This window comes from Dromiciops gliroides, chromosome 1 (genome assembly GCF_019393635.1).
Source record: "Dromiciops gliroides isolate mDroGli1 chromosome 1, mDroGli1.pri, whole genome shotgun sequence".
In the NCBI taxonomy this organism is placed as follows: domain Eukaryota; kingdom Metazoa; phylum Chordata; class Mammalia; order Microbiotheria; family Microbiotheriidae; genus Dromiciops; species Dromiciops gliroides.
Genome location: NC_057861.1, coordinates 669332234 through 669359794, shown reverse-complemented (window position 1 = coordinate 669359794; position 27561 = coordinate 669332234). Strand labels below are relative to the sequence as shown.

The 27561-nt window shown below is 44.7% G+C and overlaps 1 protein-coding gene across 1 annotated transcript; it reads right to left on the bottom strand.

Moving 5' to 3' along the window:
• Positions 1-5889: 5889 nt before the first annotated feature.
• Positions 5890-26899, bottom strand: MYL3 (myosin light chain 3). Its single transcript, XM_043975919.1, has 7 exons — positions 26615-26899; positions 15765-15792; positions 15148-15297; positions 13668-13841; positions 8330-8407; positions 7910-7954; positions 5890-6763 (listed from the first exon to the last, which is right to left on the bottom strand). Exons 1-6 carry the CDS (start codon positions 26741-26743, stop codon positions 7926-7928), a joined length of 588 nt encoding a protein of 195 aa, XP_043831854.1. The 5' UTR covers positions 26744-26899; the 3' UTR covers positions 5890-6763; positions 7910-7925.
• Positions 26900-27561: the final 662 nt, after the last annotated feature.

Here is a 27561-nt window from a genome sequence, read left to right as displayed (position 1 = left end):
CCTTTCTCCCCGCCTAGGAGTGCTGTGGCTTCCTCTTTGGCCTGTCCCTTATTGATGAGGAAGGCTCAGCTGAAGACTTCTGCAGACAAAAATGATCAGGAAGTCCTCTGCTATGTCTGACTCAAGCCCTTCCCCCTTGAAATACATCCCTTTATTCCCAGTCCTGATTTCTTACAGGCCTTCCAGCCATTTTTTTTTCCTTTGCTGCCCAGTTTCTTTTAATCTCACTAATTTGTTTCTTTACTTTTTTTGGGGGGGGGGTGGCAATGAGGGCTAAGTGACTTGACCAGGGTCACACAGCTAGTGAGTATCAAGTGTCTGAGTTCAGATTTGAACTCAGGTCCTCCTGAATTCAGGGCTGGTGCTTTATCCACTGTGTCACCTAGCTGCCCCCACTAATTGGTTTCTTTTAGACCATCTGGACAGTTTCAGGTTCATTGCTGATTTCCCTAAGTCCTTCCATCTGATTTCCTTTTTTTTAATGTTTTAAAAAACATTATTAAATGATTTATTTTTATATCCCCTGAATTTCCCAACACACCCCTACCATTCACCCACTCAGAGAACCATACTTTCTTTATAGGAGTGGTTCCTGATGTTTTTCATTCCATGAACCCCTTTCAACAATAACAACAAACTGTGTTGTGAACTTTCAGTGTAATTTAATATATTGCTTTTAATATTCTTTATAATTATTTATTGCTTAAAGTGGTAAATTCATTAAAGTATTTGGCCATTTTAGTAAATTCCTAGCTCCCAAGAACAACTAAATGGGAGTCACTGTCTCATAATAATTTTTTTTAATGAAAGAAAACAGTTCAGTAAAACTAAGCCACACATCAATCCAATCTGATAGTATATGATACTGTTCTACACCCATGGCCCCCAACTTTTACAAAAAAACCCTCCACTTGATTTTATTTAAAGCTCCTGCTTGAATTTTTAAATTTGTCTAAGTGCAGTTCAGCACTGGATTGACAATAAACAGGGGCCTTTGGACTTCTTGATCCATGCAGTAACTTCTAAGGCACTTATTTTCTTCCTAAACTTAATCCTGCTTCTGACTTCCCCATTTCTACCTAAAATACTACCCTTTATTTTGTGTCCTATATATGAAACCTTGGTGTTATCTTCGACTATTTCCTCTCTATCACTTCCCATATTTAGTCAGTTCACCAAATCCTGTCCATCCTAATCTCTGAAATTACTCACATCTGTCCTTTCCTCTCTAGTTTGCCAATGACTTTATACAGGGCCTAAACTACTGTAAGAATTCCCAAACTAGTTCTCCCATCTCTCCAATCTCTCTTCCCTCAAACACACAAACAAACAGAAACTGCCTCAACATCCTTTACTGAACTGCCACATATATATTTTGGAGGGTTTTTTTTGTTTTGTTTTTTAGTGAGGCAATTGGGGTTAAGTGACTTGCCCAAGGTCACACAGCTAGTGTCAAGTGTCTGAGGATGGATTTGAACTCAGGTCCTCCTGACTCCAGGGCCAGTGCTCTATCCACTGTGCCACCTAGCTGCCCCTATACATATTTATTAATGCAGAGAAATAATGAGGTAACTCCACTGCTCGAAAACCCTCAATGGCTCCCTATTACATAACCAGAAAAAATCAAAGCCTTCCATCATCTGAAGCTACCTGATCTTCCCACCTTATTTCATATTCCTCCCTTTCATTTACTCTACACTGAAGCCCCACAGAATTACCCTCTCATACAGGTTTTGCATTTTCCTGCTGCTTATGTGTACCTTTGCTCACACTGTCCCTTGTGGTTTAAATGCCCTATCTCCCTCCCCTACCCCCAGCTTCCATCCCACTTGAATTGCTGAATTCTTACCTATCCTTTAAAGTTCTTCCTCTAGGACAGGGCTTCTTAAACTTTTGGGGGGCGGTACGACAGGGCAATGAGGGTTAGGTGACTTTCCCAGGGCCACACAGCTAATAAGTGTCAAGTGTCCAAGGCCGGATTTGAACTCAGGTCCTCCTGAATCCAGGGCCAGTGCTTTATCCACTGTGCCACCTTGCTGTCCCTGCTTCCTAAACTTTTTCCACTCACAACCCCTTTTCGCCCAAGAAATTTTTACTCGACCCCAGGTATATAAGAATATAAAATAGGTATACATAAACTTTTACTGTTGCCAAATTTTTTGTGACCACAACATTCAGTTATGTGATATGGGGTCACAACCCATAAGCTCTAGAAGGCCTTCCTTGATTCCTTGAAATGAGCTCTTCCCTCTCAGAACCCCAATGGGCTGACCATCCTATCCTGTTTGCTTCCATTCTCAGCCTCAAGCACCCATACAAACGCATGTGCACAAACACATGTCACTTATACCTCTCAGATGTGCTTATATTGCTTTACTGTGTGTGGTTGTCATTTATGTATGTGTCATTTTCTCTAATTGCACTCCAAGTGTCACAAGGACAGAGCCTATCTCATCTAAATGTGCTCTGCACACAGGAGGTGTTTAATAAATGTACAACTTCAGAGCTGGAAGGGATTGTAAAGATGACCATTTGGCCCTCTCCTCCCATTTTACAGATCAGGAAAATGATGCTCAGAGAAACCGACTTACCCGAGGTCACACAGCAAGTTAGTGACAAGAGACAAGATTCGGATCTAGGACTTTTGGCTCCTAGTCTGAGTCCTCATTACACAGTACACAGACTCCTCCCTAGATGGGGTTCTCATGGGCTCTCCCTCCTTCCTCCATCTGTCTCATTATCCTTAGGGTGGGGGACTTCAGAGAGGGTGAGTTCAGTGCTAAGCCCTAAGAATAACTCTCTCTGGTTATGGCGGTCCCTCAGGGGCCATGGGAGACTAGACCACCATGCTTGGAGGGGGATCGGAGATGAATGTTTATGTATCTGTGGGGAGGCTACAGCCGGTAGGGGCAACATTCCCGAGAGAGATGTCGATGCTTACTCAGCAAAGCTTCCGTGCCCCTATTTGGTGCCCCTTCCCAGAAAGACAACCTTGAAAGAGGCATGTTCCAGTCACTCAGCTCCCATAGCCCTTACTGAGTTCCTATCCCCTTCATGAAGCCCCTATTTCCTCACTAAGCCCCCAACCCTGACATGAATCCCTCATTCCCTCAGTGAGCCTCATCACTGGATGCCCCCTTCTCTTTGTTGCCCTCTCATCCTTTCCTGAAAAGGGGTCTCAGAAAAAACTCCACCTAGCTGGGAGAGAGGAGAAAATAGATGTCAAATGCCAGGTCTGATGCTAGACCTTTGATTTCATCATCTTCCCCCTTTCTTTCCTCCTCTTCTATCTTCTCTCTGTCTATTAGTAAATTTAGCCACCTCAGTGGCACCATTTATGATGCTTTGCAGATGACCCCTAACTCTGTAGCTCTGGACCCCTGACCTTTTCCCCTTTCCCACTAGACATCACCACCCAAATGGCCAGCCAGCACCTCAGAACCAACCAAAACAGAGCTCCAAATCTTCCCTCTCATACATACCTGCCTTTCCTTTTAACCCCTCTCTTCTTCCACTGATCCAACAACCATCCATTCCCAGAGACCCAGTTCATAAATAATAAACATGATAAAATGATACTGTTATCCTCAATTCTTCCCTCCCCCTCTTCCCACATATATGATCCACTGCCAAGTCCATTTTTACCGCTGGTCTATCAGTCTTCATTTCCTATTTTCCCTTTCACTAAACCCAGGCTAGTTCACCTCTCCACCCTTTCCTGTGGTATGGTAACCACCCCTTTAACTGGTCCGCTATCTATAACCTTTCCTCTTCAATCCATCCTTCATCCTGCTACCTGAATAATCCTCCTACTGCTTCATACCTTCCTGGGTTCTCCATTACCTAGTGGAGAAACCACAAATTCCTACAAAGAGGGGATGAGGCTAGCTAGGCCTCTTCTGGCGTTGGAATCTCTGATCCTGTTTATGAGCCTAACATTCAAAGCTCTTCACAGTCTAGCTTCAATCTCCCTTTCTAATCTTACCTCACATTACCCTCTGCCCCTTACTTATTCAATATTCCATCTAGTACGACTCTCTCACCCCAGTCTATCTCTCCCTTCCATTTTCAGTTTGGATGTCTTTGCTTACGTTTCTGCCATGCTTAGAATATACTTTCCACCATTTCTTCCTGTTGAGATTTCTCACTTCCTTTAAACCCTCAATTAAGTGTCACATCCACCATGAAGCCTTTATTATTTACAGTATCATAGATTTAGAGGTAGAAGGGTTCTTAGAAATCTTTAAATCTAGCTTTCTCATTTTACAGATGAGGAAAATGAGGCCCAGAGAGGTTAACTGTCGCCAAACTGTGAGATTTAAAATTGGATATTAGATCATAAATCGCCCCTCTGGACAAAACTTTCCTCTCTTCCTTTTCTGTATTGTTGTTCGCATATTATTAGTCAGCAAAAGTTATTATATTCTTTTTACTGTTCCATCAAGGAAACATTCCGTTTCTTGAGGAAGCAAAGGGGGGAAATGTGGTAAAATATGAAAGTTTTTAACAGTCGGTTAGGATAACTGAAAGACACCAGTTTTTCAAGGACCACCCTTTTGGGGAGGAGATGAACAGTCCGCCTGCTGCGCATGTCAGACTGCCTGCCTGGTTTTTGACTTCCGGGGTGGAGAGAACGAGAGTAGCCCTTTTTGCCTGCTTGGTGGGACTCCTGGTGGCGCGGCACAGACGGTCTCCCTCTCTCCAAAGGTGGCCTTTTCGGTTTGGTGAGTTTTTATAAGGAATATAGACTAAGCCTAGATTTAAGACGATTTGTACTGTATTTCTATTTTCCTATCCTTCTAATCAACAACACCTTATATACAATAAAGGCTCTATCTAGAAAACCAGAAGCTTCTTCCATTTACTAGTCTGGGAGATAAATTAAGGGAAAAGTTAAGTAGGGGAGATTTATGATCTAATATCCAATTTTAAATCTCACACTAGGATCACACAGTTATTAAGTGTCTGAAGTGGGGTTTAAATCCAGGAGATTTTAAAAAATTGTCATTGGGGGACAACTGGGTGTCAGATTAAATTGATCATTTTTTTTCTGAGTGATTGGGCCCAAACATAATAGTATTCATTATAAGGTCTTCTCTCCCTTCTTCTTTTTTTTAAAGGACAGTAGTTATCCTATGAACCAGGGGAGGGTTAGAAACCATCAAAAGTAGATTAAGAGGCTGTCTAAGAGTGAGCGTGGAATGGTAGAACAGGCAAATAAGCTTGGTCCAGAGCTTGGTGGAGAGTGTTCTAGCACAGGTGATAGGAACAGAAAGTGGGAACATGGTGGGGTCCTGAGGCATCATCCTTTCTGTAGCTTGGGGAACATTCTTACATTTTCAGGGATGCAAAGTGTCCTTCAGTATCCCATAATGATATAGGGATACTTGGCATTCTAAGAAGTGAAGGGATAGGGACTTTGATGTCTAGGCTTATGGCTCTAGGGATTCTAGGACACAGAGTAATCCCCCCAAGGCCCAGGGGAAGGAGATGATATGAGGGATACTTAAAGCCCTGTCTGACCCCAAATTCCCTCCTCCCCAAGGCCTTGGGTGCCGCCATCAGAGTTGCTATGTGTTTAGATCATGGAGGCAGGACTTTGGTTTCCAGAAAGGGCCTGTAAAAGGGTGCAGAGATTCCCTGGGAGGGCTCTGGGTGCCTTTGTCTATCCTTCTTGCAGCAGCATGAACGAATTTATCACAGGAGTGATCCATGGCTGTCAGTGGTCCTGCGATCTTGGTTATAAAGGGCTGGCACACAAGCGGTGGTGGGGTTGGTGTGTGTGTGCAAGGAGGAAGGACCCCAGGTGCCTTCCTCTCCACCCTTTTGCTCTGTGGACACTGCTTGATTCAAGGAAAAGAAAACAAGAACTAAAACGAATGAGGAGGAAGCCCTTTAATGGGGGTCAGCAACCAGAGGGATGAAGATAGCACCAAGAGATAGAAGTGGGGTAGGGATGGGCAGAGGACCTGGGGCCCCTGGACTCTTCCATCAGGAACACACCCCCAAGAGCACAGAGACAGGGGCTATGGTCACAAGCAAGCACTTCCCCCAAGCTATCAGCTGAATGCCGGCCTAGGAGTCAGAAGCCTTGAGGCCTGGCTGGGGCGAGGCTTCTCTTGTGCCCCAAGAGGTTATTGGGAATATTTCAATTCTTTCTCTCAGGATCCCAGACTTGGAGCCCAAGGAGAGATTTGGGGGTAGACTTGAATATATTACGTGAAAATGAACTGAGAAAGGGAGATAGGGTCATGACGCTCATGTCACCAAATTAGACTCTCCAAAGAAGCCATGACCACCCCCTGACCTCCATTCCTGGGACAATGGGTATGGTAATGAAAGTGGCGTGTGTGTGTGTGTGTGTGTGTGTGTGTGTGTGTGTGTGTGTGTGTGTGTGTGTGAGAGAGAGAGAGGGGGGGGGGTGGGGAAGGCAAAAGCCACTTGGTTCCAGTTGCTTAGGAAACATCCAAACATCTCTTTCCTTCCTCCCATGATGCCCCATTCTTCATCTTCTCCGCAGAAGCTACCATTTGACCACTACAATTCTCAAAGAAGGCAGCCAAATATCTCACCCTAGTGTCCCCTTGAGAATTACATCCCCCTTCCCTACCCCTGCACCATGGACTCCATCCCCTAGAAGTCAGTCTCCTCTTTCCTGGCCCTCCCACCACAAACCACCCAGCCTTCATCCAAATGAGCACTCCCCACTATTTCAGGAGATTGGTTGAAGAAACGTCCCCATTAGGTCCTCTATCAGGGCTTCCTGAAAGAAAAAATTATTCATGAATTACAGAGGAGCAAGGTTATCAGGAACCCAAGAGCAGAAACCTGGGCTGAGGCCTTTTGTTTTTTGGACAACTCCCTATTTCCTCAAAGATCTCGTCAAAGCGGAGGGTGGAGGCAGTAGGGACCCCATAGCAATTGCAGAGTTAACTAGCAAAGTCAAGGGTCAGCTGCTTGCCACAGCCTGGAGATCCCAGAGACCCAGGATACCCAGCTTGCTTGCTTTTTCTTTTTTCTTTTTCTCTCTCTTCTTCCCTTCCATTCTTTCTTTATTCTTCCCTTTTCCTATTCTCTCTTTTTCCCATATATATGTATATATATATATATATTTGCCCATATGTATGTATATATTTGTATGTGTATATACATAGCTATATACATAACTATATATAGCTATAGATGGATGGAGAAAGAGAGAGAGATGTGTGACCCTGGGCAAGTCACTTAACCCCAATTGCCTTAAACATCTGTGGCCAACTTCAGTCTTCCTGATGTATATCTTGCCACTAGACCCAGATGGCTCTGGAGGAAAGAGTGAGGTTGGTGAACTTGCACAGCCCTCCCTCCCTTAAATTCAATTCATTTCAAGTCATGACATCACCTCCTGATGTCATGGTCCTCTTCGGGAATGAAGGACAAACACACACATATATATATATATATATATATATATATATGTGTGTGTGTGTGTGTGTATATACACATACATACATATATACATATATACACACACACATATCCCTAGTACTTAGCACAGTTCCTAGAATATAGTAGGTATTTAAAAGTTATGGACTGATTAAGTTCTTATTCCTTATCTTTTTCTTTTACTTTTCCTCCCTCTTTCTTTCTCTTCCTTCCTCTTCCTCTCTTTCCTTCCTTTCTTTCTCTTCCTTCCTGCCTTCTTTCCTTGCTCCTTTCCATTATTTCTCCTTTCCTCTCCTTCCTTCTCTTTCTTATACAATCTCTTACAAAGGAAAATCGTGGAAATCCAAATGCATGGTCTCCTCCCCAGTGAGTCCAGGGAAGCCCTGACTTGTCCCAGTCCAATTTCTGTCCTTGGGCACCTGATACCCTCTCAGACTTAGGACTTCTGCTGGCAGAGGTGAAAGGGGAGGGGAAAACTCACCTGAAGAGCTGGTATCTCAGCTGGCCATGATGTGCTTCACAAATGCTAGAAAGAAGCCAAGGATGGAGAACGGGTTAATATGTTCATGTGTATGAGTGTATGAGAGATGTGTGTTGAAAAACCCCTCTCCTACATGAGACTGGGAACTCACCAATGGTGGGTGGGCATGGGGTCATGGGTGGGGGTGGGGCAAGATGAGGTTTGTCTCCCCATCACACCTGGGGAAATGACCAGGAGCAATTCTTGCCCCCACTCGGCAGGCCCTCATTTGCAAGGTCAGCCCCTGAGTGGGAGTATTCTGTGGCTCTCTTTTAGCTTCCTCCTCTCCCCTGCAGAAACAGGTCCCCAGGGCAAGGGCTCCCCAGAGCATGGCCCCTTGGCCCTTTGGGAAGAGCCTCCCTCCCTGCCTGTGCCTCTCACCCTCATAGTTGATACATCCATTGGCATCTTCCTGTCCAGCCATCAGCTTCTCCACCTCATCTTCAGTCAGTCTCTCACCTAGATGAGTTTAAGGACAAGGCTGAAGTTCCACACGTTCTGTCTATGATACTGAAACTTCCTTGATACTCTCTGGCTAGAAAGGATCTCACTGGGGCTCATCCATTCATAGGATCTCGGGAACCTAGATTGAGAGCTAGAGGGCAACTTTGGGAGGCACTGTGGTTCAGTGGAAAAAGCACTGACTCCAGAATCAAAAGACCTGGGTTCAGATCCTGCCTCTGATACTTACTTCCTGTATGTGCTTGGACAAACCTCCCTGGGCATCAGTTTTCTCATCTATAAAATGGTGATAATAACAGCACCTACTTACCAGGGTTGTTGTGAGCATCAAATGCAGTTATATTTGTAAAGTGTTTTTGCAAACCTTGAAAGTAGTATGTAAATACAGGATATTATTGTTATTATTATTACATGTGCAGGTATGTGTTATTTCTCCCCATAGAAAGAAAGCTCCACAGAAAGCAAGCTCTCTGAGGGTAGGAATTGTTTCATTTTTGTTTTTGTATCCTCAGTACCTAACTCATGAGCTATACTGATTAGTAAGTGCAAGACAGAGACATGTAGGAGACCAGATTGTTAAATTTTCAATGTGAGCATTGACATCTCAGAAATAAGCAACTGCTGCCAATCAGGACTTGATTTATTGTTTCACTGATTGTCTAGACCTAAGAAAGTGATGGAGAGAGTGTTAATAATGCAGATTAAACTTAAAACTGTATCCTGCATACAGTTGGGGGAGGGGGCTTATGGGCAGCTGGTTGTTAAACATTTCCCAGCATGCCCCTGATGCAAGCGATCATCATCCCTTTATATGTATTGACTCTCCCATTAATAATAACTAACATTAATATGGCATTATATTCAAGGAACTGTGCTTAGTGATTTATAATTATTCTCATTTGATCCCTGGGAGGTAGGTGCTATTATTATTCCCATATTGTAGTTGAAGAAACTGAGGTTAAATGACTTGCCCAGGGTCACAATTAGTGGCTAAGTCTGGATGTGAACGCAGGTCTTTCTGATTCTAGGACAAGGCCTCTATCCATTGTGCCATCCAGTTACCCTGTTAGAATGTAAACTGCTTGAAGACAATGACTATTTCACTTTTTGATATATATTTAAGCACATAGTAGGTTGTTTAATAAATCCATTCGTTCATTCATGAGTATAGACTAGTCATTTTAATCCTCTGGGACTTTTTACTCTTTTTCAAAATAAGAAAGACAACAATACTTACATTACCACCCAGGGGTATTATGATTAAAAGTTTTTTGTGAACCTTAAGATGTTCTGTAAATGTGAGACAATATTATTAAAGCCTCTAGTGGGTGGTAACTCACTACTGCCTGAGGCAGCTCATTCAACCTTTGGACACCTCTACTGAAATTCTGGCTCTTTGGAACTTCTATGTATTGCTCTTCATTCGGCCCTCCCCTCCACCCCCCTGGCACTATAAGCAACAAATCTACTTTCTCTTCCATTTGAGGACCCTCAGAAACTCGGGGATAGCTTTCATGTCCTCCCAAGTCTTCTCTTGTTTAGGTCTAACAAGATGCTTGGGTGCCAAGTTCTCCAATTCCTTCACAAGGAATTCTGGTCATCCTTCCTTCAAGGCAGTTTATTTCAGGTTGTTATTACTTTTTAAAATCTCGACTTATAATTTTGTTATTGTGAGGAAAAGCAAAGTTCACCAAGGCAGGTTGGCAACTGTCCTACAATTGAGTCTTAGAGAATTTGCCTGGGTAACTGAGAGGTTACTGGACTTGCCCAGAGCCACACAGTCAGTTGTGCGTGACTTGAACTCAGGTCTTCCTAAGTCTGGGTGCGTCTCTTAACTATGTCACAACATCTTTCAATTTATCAGCATCCCTTCTTAAATGTTGTACCTAGAACAGAACACAATATTCCAGGTATGACCTGACCAGGGCAGAAAGCAGCAGAAATTCTTTATTCTGAATGCTTTGTGTCTCTCCATATTAGATGTAAAAGAATTGAACTAGCTTTAATTACTAATTCAAGAATTAATTAGCCTTAATAACAATACTAGCTAACATTTATGTGGTATTTTAAAGATGATAAAGTGCCTTACATGCAAGATTCTCAAAACAACTCTGGGAGAGAGAGAGGTGGTATTATTATCGTCATTTTCCAGATGAAGAAACCAAGGTTGAAAGAGGCTAAGGGTGTGATAAACTTAACTCTTCTCAGCAATACAATGATCCAAGACATTTCCAAAGGACTCATGATGGAAAATGTTCTCCACATCCAGAAAAAAAGAACTGTGGATTCTGAATGCAGATTGAACCATACTGTTCCTACTTTTGTTTTTGTTTTTTCCTTTTTGAGGTTTTTCCCTTTTGTTCTGATTCTTCTTTCACAACATGACTAATGCAGAAATATGTATAATGTGATTGTACATATATAACCTATATCATTGCTTTCTGTCTTGGGGATGGGGAAGGGAAGGGGAGGGAGGGAGAAAAATTGGAACTTGAAATCTTATAAAAACAAATGTTGAAAGCTATCTTTACATGTAACTGGAAACTAATAAAATACTTCTATGATTAAAATTTTAATTTAATTTTTTTTAAAAAGAGGTTAAAGGACTGTCCTAAGGTCATATAGCTATGAAGTGTCTGAGGCAGGATTTGAATTCAGGTCTGTGCTGGCTCCAAGTCCAGTGCTCTATCCAGTATGTTTCCTGGCTGCCTAATGTGATATTATCTTTAATATGACCAAGGATCATATTAGTTATTTTTATTTGTCATGTCATATGATTGATTTATATTGACCTTGTAATCCGTTAAAGCCTTTGGTCCTTTGGAGCCAGGAAGACAGAGAAGAGGCTCCGAGAACAAAACCTCCAAACTGGGCTCTCCACTGTATTTTCACTCTTTATGTTGCCCCAAGTTGGGGGAAAAATGGATTTAGTCATTTAGTGATTGGGTACTAGTCATGTGACAAGAGCTGGAACTCTTGAGCTGGGTCTCTAAGTCCTGTTAGGTGATCATTCTGTAACTCCTAAGTGTGTATCTTCATGGTTCTGCCTCGCATCCCTTAGTGTTTCAAACCCCATTTAGGACTTGGGTGTATAAGAGGAAGGGGGGATAATATGTAGCAAGGCCACATTCTGGTGACAGCCCAAGAGGAAGTATAAAACAGGCATCAAATACTCCCTACACTGGGCATTGTCAGTAGCCAGGATGAAGCACTGATGATCCCCTGGCAAGGTTGGGAAATTACATCCTCCTGGGTTTTACTGACCACCAAAGGCTTTATGCCTTCACTATAACAAACAACATCACTCAACAAATCTCTGGCGGACAATAGGGGTGTCCTGGGACGTGCTTTTAACTTTAATCTGCATTATTCATATTATGTCCTTCACTTTCTTAAGTCTAGACAGTCAACAAAACAATGTCAAGCCCTGTTTGGTAAAGTTGGTCGATTTCCAGGATGTGAATATTCACAATGAAAATTTAACAATCAGCTCTAACAAAGAGCCAGTCCAAGCTGGCCCCAGCACATCCCTATGTAATAATATTATGTTATGGAACAAGTGAAGACAGGACAGTTGAGCCGTGGGGTCAGGAAGGCAGCAGCTGTGGTAATTAATCCTAGAGAGCCCCAGGCGGTTAGGGCTACCCAGAAGGAGCACAGAAACAGTAGAAACAAAGCATTCACAACTTGTGTTGGAGACTAGTCCTCACAATTTTTAGTACTGGGGATCTGTGGGATCAGTGGATGGAAGAGGGAGACAGGTAAGCCTTCCTAACAGTAACTGCACAGGTCAGGCATTCTTAGGGATCTTCCCTTTTGTATTTGAGAGTGTATTTCCCCTGGGCTGGTGCATGTGCCTGGGAAACTCTGAAATGTGCCTGACCAAACCTAGCAGTGAGGTAGTGTAATTAATTGATAAGAGCACTAGACCTGAAGTTAGGAAGATAAGTTCAAATATTGCTTCAGATACTTACTAGATGTGTGACCCTGGGCAAGTCATTTAACCTCTGTTGGCCACAATTTTCTCATCTGTCAAATGAGGATGATAATAGCATCTGCCTCCCAGGGTTGTTGTGAGGATCAAATGCGACGATAATTGTAAAGGGCTTAGTACAGTGGTTGGCACTTAGTAAGTGCTATATAAATGTTAGCTATTATTATTATTGTTATTATTATTATTATTATTATTATTATTATTATTATTATTATTATTATAGCACTGGATCTGAAGTTAGGAAGACTTGCATTCAAATCCAGCTTCATATACTAGTTCTATCACCCTCAGCAATTCATTTAACCTCAGCCCATGTTTTCTCTTCCATAAAATGGGGATAATGACAGCACCTACTTCACAGAATTATTGGAAGGATTAATGAATGAAATAACATATATAAATGCTAGCTATTATTATTAAGCTGTCCAAAATCTCTGGAGGCACAAAGGACACTGAAAAGATTGACTGAAACATATCTGTACCGTAAAGAATTAATTGTTATTTGAGGTTTTTATGCCTCGGCTGGCACTGGCCTAGGGCTCCGCAAACTGCATGGTGCTCCACCCACTGGTTGTAGCCGTTGCCATGGAGCTGGCACCTCACGTCATCACCACTCACCGACGCCTACATGGGCCTAGCAAAATTATAATGATTGGAAGCCTAATGAGGGCAGTCATGTGACTGTCAGAGCGGCCATCCAATTGTCTGGGGGCTGTGTGGAGTGTGCGGGGAGAAAGGAAGTTTTTTTTTCTTTCCGGCATTCTGACTGGAAGCTGGAAGGCAACAGGAGCGCTGCTGTGTATTCTCAGCTGATTCCTGGGTGGTGGTATTTTTCGGGTTGTATAATTTCCCTTTCCCCATTTTATTTCCTTTCCCTTGATCCTACTGATCCTGTTTGTGGGTTTTGTTTTGTTTTTAAGTTCATTCTTGTTAAAATAAATCCTGTTCTGTTTTGAGGGAGGCTGCCGGTCTCCTTCCTTGCCCCAATATTGCAGCAAGCCGCTTAAGCTAGCACTCCCCAATTAAAAATTGGTCCCCACAGTACCATAAGGTCAGAGAAAACTGTGTCCTTGACACCTTCTTGAGGACATCCCCCTCCCCTAAGGCATCTTGGAGTCAGAGGTCAGAGGACGCTGACATGATAACAGGAGTAACAAGTAGGGTCCCAGGGAGATTCAGGTCTTTGCCTTGTTTTGCTCCCTAGCCTGCAGCTAGCTATGTTCTCCCAAGCCGTCCCATGGGGTGGTAGGTAGGTAGACTCACCTAGGGTGGCCAACACATGGCGCAGCTCAGCACCCATAACAGTTCCATTGCCTTCCTTGTCAAAGACCCTCAACCCTTCCACAAAGTCCTCAAACGTGCCAGTATCCTTGCAGGTGGCAATATGTTGCAGCATGGGCAAGAAGGTTTCAAAATCCATCATTTTGGAGTTGAGTTCTGGGAACAGAGAAGGAGATGGGGAAGTTAAGAGCAAATATTAGAAAGAGGCTCCCCTCTGTGCCCCCCACACAAACACCCCTGTCTCAGGCCCAGACCTATTTGGGAAGGAGCAAGGTACCTCTCGTAGTGGGTTAGATGAATTATGGGGAAGTATATCGGGATGTCCTCCAGTGAGGTAAGTTAAGTGCCATCACTTACCCTTGAAGCTAACATCCTCAGTCTATCTGCCTGGCCTTTGTTCCCCAAGGTCCTTGAGACTTTGGCATCTTGCTCTAGTACTTTCCCTGCCAGAACCTAAGGCCCACCTTGGCTTTCCATCTGCCATGACCAAATATGAACATGAACTTTCCTTTAGGTGTTTTCTCCCCCAGTTAGAATGTGTGCTCCCAGAGGGACTGTCTCGATGTTCTATTTGTATACTCAAGGCTTAACATGGTGCTTTATATACAGTAAGGCCTAATAAATGCGTTTCCAATACTGCTCTGTTTCTCATAGTTAGAACCAATCATATGACTTTCCTCTGCTTAAAACAACTCAATTATTCCCTATTGCCATTTGAGCAAAACTCAGGCTCCTTTGCCTGACATTCAAGGTCCCCCACAATTTCACATGTACTCCCTGAAGACAACAATCTTGCTAACCCAGAGGAATGACTTTAATGAGGATTCTGGGACAAGGATGAAAAAGAGAGGCAGATTGTTAGGCTCCCCTTACCTCAGACACAGACATAGCCCTAACTATTCCCTACAACCCCAGGGTAGGCTAAAGGGCTTAGCAGGAGTTCAGAAACATGACTGTCCTTTGTTTAGTGACATAGTTACATCACCATTAATCTCTTTGATATTCTCTGTGCCTAAAAGCACTGGTAGCATAGCTGTATGGCTGTCTAAACAAGATACCTCAAGGGCATCACTCACAAAGAAACCCATAGAAAAAGACCTCTAGGTACATCTAATCTTCTTTTCTACATTAACAAGTCTGTCTGTCTATCTGTCTGTCTGTCTCTCTCTCTCTCTCTGATTTAAAGATGAAAGATTCTACTTAAGCAGGTGAGGACTAATTTCCAATGGACAACCATTTTAATCCTGCTTATATGTGCTGCCTGCAGGCAGCCCCAGCTTAGAAAACTGGTGCCTAGCTTGGGACTATTGTCTGTAGTTGCTGCCCTGGCTTCCTTGCTGTACTAACAACCCTGAACAGGGAGAAATTTGGAAGTAGGTAGGACTTGGTACCAACAATTCTCACATTGAATGACTTGGGGTAGCTGCTTTCTTTCCCTGTGGATAGGTCAGAGGTTACTTACCTTCCTGCTTAGGCCTCCCCAGAACCCGAAGAACCTCAGCCTGGGTTGGGTTCTGACCCAGTGCTCTCATCACATCCCCACACTGCCCATATGTGATCTTCATCTCTGACTTGGGGGTCCGATCAAATAGGGAGAAGGCTTCCTTGAACTCTGATAGGGGTAAAGTGGAAACACCAGATGAGGATAATGACATAGAGGGTACTCAGAACATAGAATGAGTCAGGGAGTGAATCTCCTCCTCTGGTTCTTTGTTCCAAACTTTCCCTGAAACTCATGGTTCCAGAGCAACTGTTAATTTTGAAGCTAATCATGGTTAGTTTATTACAACTTCCTGAAAGAGGTGGAGAAGGTGCCTTTAGCCTCAGATGGGAAGTTCTATGGTAAATGAGAGTTGTGAAGGAGGAAAGTCTCTAGGGGCAAGAGCTGTGTTTCTCAGGTAAGATGGGGAGTCATGTTTCTCCCTCAGTCTAGGGGCTCCCAGAGGATGGGGGTTGTGTCATCTCTGCCATTAATGCCCAACATGATCGGACACTCCCAGAGGGGCTGATCAAGTTAGCCTATTGACTGACTAATCATCTGAGTACTGGATGAGGGAAGATGGGTTCAAAGCTACTCACCTTCTATCTGCTCTGGAGTGAACTCAATCTGAAATAGAAGCCAGAAAAAAAAAGTTCTAATTACTTCCTCAGCAGAGGCCAATGAAGTGACCTAGCCCCGACACCTGAACTGAGGCTATCTGTTCCATGTACAAAAAGATGCCTTGGAAGTTCTTCTGGGGGACATTAGTCAATGTTATGATGAAATACTATTGAATGGTGAATATTCAGAGAAGAATGACCAGGGTGGTGAAGAATCTCAGAACTTCTCATGCCTTCTGAAAACTGAAGGGCTATCAGGTGGAGAACAGATTAATCCTGTCTAGCTTGGCCCCAGATAGCAGAACTAAAGTGGCCATTGCAGAGAAACAGAATTCAGTTCATGGAAAAATTAGAACTCCCCCAAAATGCCTCAGGAGGTAGTGCCCCCTCACTAGTAGTCTTCAAGATTAGTAGTCTTCATTATAAAGGAGATCCTTGGTATAAGTCCAGAGTCCTAGAATTAAAGATGGAAAGGATCGTAGAGGTCATCGAAGCTGACACCCACATTTTATAAAGAAAATTAAAAACAGAAAGGTTAGGTCCCTTGGCACAAGACTAATAAATGTCTGAGGCAAGATTTGCACTCAAGTCCTTCTGATTTTAAGTCTATTTCCCTGGCCATCATTGTATCATGCTGCCTCTGAAGTCTCTTTCAACTCTGATTCTGTGAAATCTTCCTCATGCCCTTTCACTATTTTTTCTTTAACATTTGACTGACAAATGAGACTTCCCTCCAGGAGCTGTGTGACCTTGAGGGTTGGACTTTTATCCTGGGGTTCCTCTTTAGGAGAGGACATAGAAGAATTGGAGTTGTTGCTACCCAGGGCAATAGTTAGTTCCTGGTGCCCCTTTAGCATTCCCTCCCCTCCCCAACTCCAAGGGCAGAGTTCTACTCCCGGGGACTAATTCAGGTTTCCTCAAATATGGAGAGAAGAAAGATGATCCCATTCAAACAGTGCGTCTGTATGAATGTGTTGCCATGGGATAGGGGAGGAGAGGAGGGAGGCAGAATCACAAACATTTATGGCTCTTCCCCCAGACAGGTCCCTCAGTCATCACTGGCTCTGTCCCCCAGCAACTGACACACGCCCAGCCCCACTCACAGGGAGCCCAGTGTCTCAGACAGGCAGGCCGAGCTGAGTTAGACCAACCACACCATGGAAACTCTAAACTGGGGTATGAATGGATAGGAATGTCCCATACCGGCCACAAGAGCCTCTTGGGAGGTGGGGGGTGGAGTTGGGGAGCCAGGGGAAGAGCTGCAGTGGGGAGAAATAGGTCTATCTCTGTAACCAATGCCCCACTCAGGCCTAGCCTGAGCTCCTCAGTAGCTGGAGAAAGTCTCCAAGAGGAAGATGGATATCTTCCTCCACTTCATTTTAAATTTTCGTTTGAACAGTTGATGAAAGATTTGAAATGGGCTCTGTTGCTTCTGTTGTGTGTGGCCTTGGGCAAATCACCTCTTGCTTCCTCATTCCCCTCATCTGTAAAAAGAAGGGGTCAGAAGGGGCAGCTAGGTGGATAGAACACCAGCCCTGAAGTCAGAAGGACCTGAGTTCAAATCCAGTCTCAGACACTTGACACTTAATAGCTGTGTGACCCTGAGCAAGCCCACTGAACCCCAATTGCCTCACCCCAAAAAATAAACAAATAAATAAAATAAATTTTCGGTGCAGCTAGGTGGCACAGTGGATAGAGCACTGACCCTGGAGTCAGGAGGACCTGAGTTCAAATCCAGCCTCAGACACTTGACACTTACTAGCTGTGTGACCCTGGGCTAGTCACTTAACCCCAAATGCTTCACCAAAAAAAAAAAAAAAAAAGAAGAAGAAGGGGTCAGATTAGGTGTCCCCTGGGGCTCCTCCCGGTTTTAAAATCCTTTTATCCCATGACTAGGGTTTCGAGGGTCAGGCCTGTGAAACCCTGGAGAGAAGGCCAGAAGGTGAACACCTACAGCACTGGACCGTGAAGAAGCATTCTGGACGATGAGTCCCTCCAACCAGCTCCTTCCTCCCCATCCTCCGCACTCTGGTCATTGGCCCTCAGAGCAGACTATCCCTCTAGCAGTCACTTTTCTCTGCCCAGATGGACAGAGGCAGAGTTGCTATGTATGGATGAGTGGAGTGGGGCCTGGAATGAGTAAAGGATAGTAGATAACTCCCACAACCTCGCTCCTTCACTCCTGGCAGACTCCTGGAGCCCGAACTATCCAAGCATCCTTTATAGCATTAAACCCAAATCTTTCTTGCTTCCCCAATCTCACGCTTTACTCAACCATGACCTCTTTGAGGGTCGAGTGATTGATCTCTGTGTCTCCCACAGTGTCTAATGCAAGATTCTATACATACTTCACAAGAGACAGCATGGTAAACTTGCAGAGCCCTGGGCCCAACACACACTCCCTAGCAAACCATTTCATCTCTCAGGGACATCAACTTTCTCTTCTGTAAGATGGGAATATGATTCTTGTACTAGCCATCTTCCCTGGGGGGACATAAATAAGGCTACATAGGTGAGCTCTCGTTACTAGAATCAGAAAGTGTCAGAGATGCAAGAGAACTTGGAGACCATGCAGTCAAAACTCCTCACCTAAAAAGATGAAGAAACTGAGAAAAGAAAGAAGTCAAAAAGCAGACATGGGAGATGCTCCCATGTTTGTCAATTCTAGTGTTCTTCCCATCACATCAAGTTGAAAAGTAGAAACATTCCATCCTCAACATCATGGGTGTCTTCTAGAAATCACTGAGTCCTGCTCCTCTTGCCCCTCTCCCAAGGTTGGCCAGGGAAGAGAGGGAAGGGTCACCCCAGCTGCTCTCCCTGATTTTTTCCTCTCTTCCCTCCCAAATCCTCACCACCCCTCACTGGAGCTGTAGAAGCAGCCAGATCCCAAGCTCCCAGGGTCACGGAGAGGGAGAGATTTACGAGGTGTGAGCTGGATCATCGCCTGCCTGGCCCCACTGTGCCCGGGCACCCATAAGGGCAGGCCTGCAGCTGGTGCTTTTGATGCTATTTTCTCCCTCAGAGAAGGCAACCGCAAACAGGCCCAGGGTGTAAGTCATCATTTCCCACTGCAAGCTGTATGTTCCAGGTCTAAACTGAGACCAGAGGGAGGGGGAGTGAGAGAGTGTGAAGGAGTCTGTGAGAGAGGGTGAGAGAGACTGAGTATGTGTAAGAGAGATGGAGACAGAGACAGGGAAAGTGGAGAGGAAAAGAGAGAGATGAAGAGAGGAGAAACAGAGAGGCAGCTAGAGAGAAAGAGAGAGTGAGGAAGAGATTTACAAAGCCAGAGACAGAGGCAGAAAAGACAGAGGGAGATAGCTAGAGATAGGAGACACAGAGAGGCAACTAGGGAGAAAGACAGAGTGAGGAAGAAATATAAGAGGACAAAGACAGAGAGGCAGAAGAGACAGAGAGGGAGAAAAATGGAGAGAGATGGAGATAGAAAGAAAAACATGTATAAAGACAGTATGAGGAAGAGAGAGGTATAGAAAGAGGGAGAGGAAAAGAGACAGAGAGGAAGAAGGAGGGATACAGAGAGAGTTAGTGAAGGAGAGAGAGAGAGAGAGAGAGAGAGAGAAGGTGTATAACTATTAGCTTGTACAGATACCTGTTTCTAAGTATGTGAGTTGGGTCTATGAGTTAAGTCAACCCTGAACATAAAATATTAAGAGCCATTTTTCTCGCAAGCAACAAGAAAAAAAAAACATTGTAATCTCTTGCCTCTGATTTAGTGGCAATGTCTGAAAGGGATAGCAATGAGTCTGAGGCCCAAGATGTTGCCCTGCATGCTCCCCTGATGTGACAGTGGGAAGTGCCAGTGCCCATTTCTTCAGAGCCTCCACACTCAAATCCAAACAGTCCTTCACTTGGAGTCTAGAAAGGGGGGGGGCTCACAACACAGGGAGGCCCCTCTGAACCTGAAAGGGTGGGCCAAGCTCCTGTTCTTTGGAGAGAATGGATGGCCATCTTGAATCACAGTCTCCTGATGTTCTCACCCGTTCACTGATCATTTCCTTCATTTCTGGATTCTGACCCTGGTTGGCTGGGAGCTGGGTTGCCTGGACACCATACCCAATTGGACCACCCAAATTTGAGCTCCCTCTTCCAAGGCCTGAGCTTACTAACCCTGGATGAGCTAGAGATGCATTGTGAGGGCCAGCGATGAGAGGGAGGGGATAGGCAAGACTCAGCTTCACAGAAGCCTGGTTTGGGAATAACAATAATAATAATACATTAAATTTCTATAAAAAGGTAAGGTTAATAATAGCCTCTGAGGCAGGTACCATCAGTATTATTATCTCACTGAGGGCCAGTGAGAAGCAGTGGAAAGACATTTGGTTTTGAGTCAGAAGATCTGGGTTCAAATCTCCGGTCAGCTGCTGACTCACTAAACAGCTCATTCCTCGCTCTCGTGGCCTTTTTGTGGCCTACATCCTAGGCCCTCTCCCTTCCAGCTTTTAAGTCCTTAGTTTCTATGGACTCTCAGCTCCTTGGCAGATTGTGGGACAGAAAGAAGGTTGTGAGGTGAGAGACCAAAGCTCTTTGCTTTGAGTAAGCAGTTTGTCTGAGAAGTCTTGAGGAAGAGGATTGGTTCAGGAATCTGAGGATCTGGATTTGAATCCAGCCTCAGAGGTGTGTGACCTCAGATAAGTCACTTAACTTCCCTGGATCTCAGTTTCCATACATATACACTGAGGAAGTTGAACTATATGACCTTTTTAGTCCCTCCCAGTTCTGAATCAACTGGCCCCTTCCTCTTCTGGCCCACTATTAAGACTTGCACCCACCACCCTACTCCTGACCTATCTTTCTCTACTTAAGCAGAACAGGGGCAGAGATAACATGCCTGGGTAAAAGTAAGTGGGAGAAGAGAGATTGGGGTGGGGGAGGGAAGACAAAGCAGGGACAGGGACAAGAGATAGTTTTGTTGTGCCTCAGTTTCCTCACCTGTAATTGGAGAAGAACAGGCTAAATGACCTTGTTCTAAAACCTAAGAGTCTATGGTTCCATTTCCAGAAGAAGCTGAGATGCAGAGTAAGTAGATAAAGGGCCTCCTGACTACCAGTCCAGTGCTCAGGGAAACATAGGCTCGACCCGCTCAAGGCTGAGGGGGCCTCTGAGACCCTGTCAATCTCCACCTTTCACTCTGCTTATCTACAAACCTTTATTTTTCTCTCAGCTCCCCTGGCCCCTCTGTTTCCTATACCAGGGTCCCTGGGGGGTCAGGGCAGGAGGAGGGGCTATTGTCTGGAAAGCATTCCAGATCTATTCTTGGATGCGTCGTGGGCAATGTGACCTTGGCCCCTTCAGCTGTGATAACCTCCATGGCCAGCTTGGAGTGGTCTCGTAGGCTACTCTAATGGGTAATTCCTGAGTGTTGGAATAGAATCAGGAATCAAGGAATGTTATAGGCATGCGGAGGGACAGTAGAGTGCCCCCAAAGCTGGTCTGTTCCTATACAAATTTGTCAGATAGCAAGTGAATAGCTGAATCCACACTTGTTGTGGGTTATTGTTCCAAGAGAACAATAAGAACCCCCTCACACCTAGTACTTAAAGCTTTGCAAAGCACTTGACACACATCAGCCCTGGAGGTAGGTAGTGTCAGTATCATCGTCCCCATTTGATAGATCAGTTAATTGACTTGCCTATGATCCCAGGGCTAGTAGCTGAAATGAGATTCGAACTCAGGGCTCCTGACACCAAGTCCAGTGCTCTGTCCACTCACCCGCACCAGCCCCCAACCCTGGGCCTCCCGGAGCTTCACTTTCCTGATCTATAAAATGAAGGGGTTGGATTAGATCGCCTCTGGGGTTCCTTCCAGCTCTGGGTCTATGATTCCATGATACCATGTGGGCACCAGGCCATGGCAGAAGAGGGTTTATCTGTCCCAGCCAGGGTCTGACACCCTGTCTGCCCAAGGTCAATGGGACTTGTCAACACTTTAAACACAGGTCTCTCCCTCCCAGCCCAACCTTGCGGGCTGCTTGCTCCTCCTCTTCTCCTATAATCGTTCCTCGTGGACCGTGCAAGAAACAGCCAGGAGAGAGCAAGACAATAGTGACGATGGTGGTGATGATGATAACTGACATTTCTATAAGGCCTGATACATACCAGGAACTTTACAAGTGTTATCTCATTGGATCCATGTGACCACCCTGAAAGGTAGGTACTATTATTATCCCAATTTACAGTTGAAGAAACTGAGGCAGGTTAAATGATTTACCCAAGGTCACACAGCTAGTGAGTGACTTAGGTAGGATTTGAACTCAGGTCTTCCTGACTCCAGTCCCAGTGCTCTCTCCCCTGTGCCACATAGCAGCCTAGATAAGAAATTAAGAGTTCTAATAGGTAGGAAATCAAAGATTCTAAAAGTAAGATGAAGTTGAAAGAGAGGTCATTGAGCAATAGGCTATTCTAGGTAACCCCAAATTCTAAACCTAGGAAGATGCACTGACAAAGTCCTGGAGATTATCTATGGCTGGGGGATGGTTTGTTGAATAGGAATGGCAATCTTAATGGACCATAAAGTTTTCGGGTAGCTTGTAGCATAAGCTCTGGCTCTGGAGTCAGGGGGACTTGGGTTCAAATTCTGCTTGAATTGAACAAGAATTCCTTTTCCATCCTCCCCAACAAGTGATCATCAAGACTTTGTATAAGAATTCTAGTGAGTACTACCTAGTAATGCCCACTAGCGCACAGGGCAGCCTACTTTAATCTTTTCTACATAGAACAAAGATCTGCCTCTCTGCAATTTCTACCCATTGTTCCCATAAGGTTCTGCCCCCTGGTGTCAAGCAGAACCAACCTAATCCTTCCTTTACATGGTGGCCACATGGTAACAGCATCTGTTGGCCAGCACTCCTTTGCAAACAAGACTGCAAAAAATACATCACTGGGCTTGCAGAAACTGCTGGAGCAGGTAGAGTCTTTGAGAACCCCAGGGCCACCTCGATTTCAGCATGAGATACTAGCTGATAAAGAGAGACATGGAAATGGAGATCTGGAGAGAGAGGCAGACAAAGACAGAGACAAACAGAGAGAAACAGAAAAAGACAGAGACAGAGAGGCAGAGAGAGACAGAGACAGAGAGAGAGGCAGAGAGCGACAGAAAGACAGAGACCAACAGAGACAGAGACAAAGACAGAGAGAGAGGCAGAAAGAGACAGAGGCAGACATACAGACAGAGACAAAGACAGAGAGATAGAGACAGAGAGAGGGGGAGAGGGAGAAAGAGACAAAGACAGAAAGACAGAGGCAGAAAGAGACAGAGGCAGACATATATACAGACAGAGACAAAGACAGAGAAATGGAGACAGGGAGAGGGAGAGAGGGAGAAAGACAGAGAGAGAAGGAGAGGGAGGGAGGGAGAGAGAGAGAAGCAAATTCAGAGACAGACACAGAGAAAGAGAGATGATAGAGATGGAAATGGAGATAAAAGAGAGAGATGGAGATAGAACTAAAAGATAGAACTAGAAACAGAGACAGAAACTGAGATAGAGATGATAGAGATGAAGATGGAGATAAACAAATACATATGTGTGTAAGACCACAGAGGTCAGTCAGTTGTGTAGTGACAAAGTGCTATATAAATGCTACTTTTATTATTATCATTAGTTATTATTATTATCTCCACAGTGTACTGAATGCGGAATCTGGAGTCAGGAAGACTAAACCTTAGGAAGACCCCTGACATTTCCTAGCCTTGTGACCCTAGGCAAGTCACTTCTCCTAGCCTCAGTTTCCCATTTGTAAAGTATAAACGAATAATACTTTTCAGGGCAGCTCAAACGAGATCACATTCAGAAAGCACTTTATAAATGTCACTTATCTATCATCTGCACCCTCCTCATTAGTGCAAGTGATCAAGACGTACCTTTTCCCTCCTGCACTTGGATTGTTGAACTAGGATAGGGGGAAATGTTGGGGAGGTGGGCAAGGCAGGACACGTTAGGAAGGTGGCCAAGGCTCAGAAGGGGGTGGGGCTGGGGCTGGGGGACCAACCTTAGCCAAGGACACTTTCAAACACGGCCCCCACCCCTACCCCCGTGTGCTAGAGGATCAGCCGTGCTGCTATGTGGAATGCCAGAGCCCTAAAGTCACATCCCCAGGGTGGACCTGGACCCATCTACCTCGTCCTCTTAACCATTTAGGGCATAGGTTCTTGACCTTCTTTGTGCCGTGGGCTTTTTTGCCAGTCTAGGAAAACCTATGAACCCCTTCTCAGAAAAATATTTTTAAATGAATATAATAAAATATATAGAATTGCAAAGGAAACCAACTATTTTGAAATAAAAGTAATTATTTGATATAACAAATATACTAACATTAAAAATAATTATCCAATATAATAATTATATTGTAATTTTTTTTCTTTTCCAACTTCACAGACCCTTGGTTAAGAATGCCTGTTTTCAGAGAAAAGGAAACTAAGTGTCGCTAGGATAAGGCCAAAGCCAGGAAGAATTTCCCACCACTGAGAAGGCAGGAAGGCTCAACACGGTAATCCGAGGAGAATCACCCTGTGACATAACTGTTCCCTGGGCATGAGTCTTGTCCCCCCAACCAGATTGGGAGCTCCCCGAGAGGAGAGACAGTATCTTCACAAAAACTTAGTGCCCCAAGTAACCCTGTGACCTAGGCCAAGTCACTTCATCTCTTTGCCTCAGTTTCCTCAACTATAAATTGGGGATAATAACAGCATCTACCTTGTAGGGCTATTGTAAGGATCAAATGAAATAAAAACTATAAAGGGCTTAGCACAGTGCCTGGCAAATTATAGGTGCTACTTGTTGTTCAGTTGTTTTTCAGCCATGTCTTACTCTTTGTGACGATCTGGGGTTTTCTTGGCAAAGATACAGGAGTGGTTTGCTATTTCCTTCTCCAGCTGATTTCACAAATGAGGAAATTGAGGCAAAGAGAGTTAAGTGACTTGCCCAGGGTCATACATGAGGCCAGATTTGAATTCAGGAGGCCCAGCACTCTATCCACTGTGCCACCTAGCTGCCCACAGTAGGTACTATATAATAATAATAATAATAGCTAATCTTGATATAGCACCAACTCCAACAACAATGTGCCAGATACTATACCAAGCACTACTTTGGACCTCAGTTTCTCCATCTGTAAAATGGAGAGATATGGAAATGGAGATCTGGAGAGACAGACAGACAGAAACAGAAAAAGACAGAGAGGCAGAGAGAGACAGAAAGACAGGCTTGAAGCACAATAAAAAGGTGAATTGTGCATTAACTAAAGCATCAGTCCCAGCTATGTTATCCTTGACATGGGGTCATTCTTATTATCTTGCCTCTGCTAGCAAGCATCCAGTATGGGGAAAACTCACAAATTCTTCAGGTAACTTTCTTTTTCAGTCTGAGGTCACTTTCATTTTTAGGAAGTTTTTTTTCCTTATAGGGAGTTGAAATCTGCCTCCCTGTTCCCTTTCACCCAGGGCTCCTAATTAATTACTACCCTCTGAAGTCAAGCAAAATGAGTTTAATCCCTTTGAAATACTTGAAGACAGCTATCCTGTTCCCCTGAGTCTTCCCTTCCCCAGGCTTGAGATCCCTATTTCCTTCAACTAAGCCTCATAATATATAATTATCAGACTAGAGGGTTGTACATATGCCTCAGGTGAATGTTGCCAGCTTTTTTTTATTGCCTATTCCCAGTTCTCAGCATGAACAGAGTCCCTCATATACCCTAGAGTTGTTGGTTGTTTTTTTTTTTTGCCCCCAGTGTCTGACTTTCCATAATCCCATTTGAGGTCTTCTTGGCAAAGATACTGGAGTGGTTTGTCATTTCCTCCTCCAGCTAATTTGACAGATAAGGAAACTGAGGCAAACAGGGTGAAATGACTTGCCCAGGGTCACACAGCTAGTAACTCTGAGGCCAGATTTGGTGTTTTGGGTTTTTTTGGGGTGTTTTTTTTTTTTGCTGAGGCAATTGGGATTAAGTGACTTGCCCAGGGTCACACAGCTAGTAAGAGTTAAGTGTCTGAGGCCGGATTTGAACTCAGGTACTCCTGACTCCAGGGCCAGTGCTCTATCCACTGCACCACCTAGCTGCCCCAAGAGTCTCACTCTTATTAGGAAAGGGTTGGGGTGGGGAGCGGGCTTGGGAGAGGGGTGCCACAGTAATAGAACCCTGGAGATGGTGGCCTGGAGTGAGATGATGAAACAGGATCACACCGTAGCAAATTGAATGGAAAACTAGGTGTGAGGTTTGTCGACTGAAGTGTCTGGAAGGAAGGGTGCCCCTCCCCACCTCAGCTTATTTGGACAAAGCACTAGTTGTCCCATCCTAGTTAAAGTTTTGCCTCCTCCCTTACTAGGAACAACCAAAAATGATCATAGGATTTGAATCTGGAGGATAGCTTAAAGACCACTTAATCTACTTACCTCATTTTACAGCTAAGAAAATTGATATTCAGTGATCTGCCCAAGGTCACACAAAAATTAGATGGTAGCTCTGGGATTTGAACCCAGATTTTCCACCTGCAAATCCAGTATTCTTTTCATGACAATGAAATACCCGGCATGCCACAACTCTGTCCTCCAACTCCTTTAAAATTCCCCTCTCCCCAGGAAATTCATACCTTGCCATCCTCCTCGAACCACAAGCTCAGTGATGCAGCCTCCCCATCTCTCCTGGTTACCCAGTTTCTGTTCTATGTCCCAGTTTCTCTGCTGCAAAATCTGCCCTTCCAGAAGTCTAGCCTAACTCCACACAATCTCATCCCACTTCTCAATTTCAGAATCCCTTCAGAGTTGACCCTAGTCTCACACCCCACCCCTCACAGGAAAAAGACCTGGGAAAGAGACCTACTTTGATCTTGGAGGCATCAAACTCGATTTCCTTGGGGGCCTCTGGCTGGGGATCAGGAGCAGGAGCTGGGGCTGCCTTGGGGGCAGCCTTTGCCTCCTCCTTCTTTGGGTCAGGCTTCTTAGGAGCCATGGAGAGGGACTGGTGAGACAAAGAAGGGGGAGGTAGGAGAGTGAGCCAAGGGAGAAAGGAACAGAGGAAGGAGAGGCTCAGGGGAGCTAAGGCAATGCTGGACCCTGGTCTAGCTCAGGGTCTTTATCTCCAGCAGTTATTGCCCCTCCCCATGTCACTAGTGTGTCCTCCGCCCTTCATCTCCCCCCACCCCCTACCCCCAGTGGGGGTTGGGGGAGACTTACAATAGGGACACGTCTATAAAAGGAGAAGAAGACAGGGGGCCAGTGGCTATTTTGGAGCTGATGTAGACAGCATTGTTCAGAGTTGGCACATCTGAGGAATGGAAGCTTGTTGGGAGGAGGGAGGTGAGACACAGTGTGAAGGTTACAGGTCCCCTCTGGCTCTCCATTGCTGGCTGATGTGGGGGAGGGTTAGTGACATTTCTCTCCTGCCACCTGGCTCTTCCCATTCCAAAGGGAAAAGAGGGAGAGAGAGGAAGAAAAAGGAAGAAGTAAATAGAAAGGAGGTATAGAAAGGAAAGAGAGAAAGAAGGGAGACCAGAAAAGGGAGAAGGAAAAATCAAAGAAGGGAGAGAGAGAGTGGTGGAAAGTAAAAAGGAAGGGAGAAGGGAGAGTGGGGGAGAGAGAAGGCAGTAGAGAGTGAAAATGGAAAAGGAGAGACTAGAGAAGGGACAAGGGAAGAATAGAAGAGAGAGGCTAGAGGAAGGAGAATAGAATAGGAAGGCTAGAAAAGAGAGGGGGAGAGTAGAAGATGGAGGGAAAATGGAAGAAGGAGGCTAGAGAAGAGGGAGAACAGGGGAAGAAGGAGACAGAAGA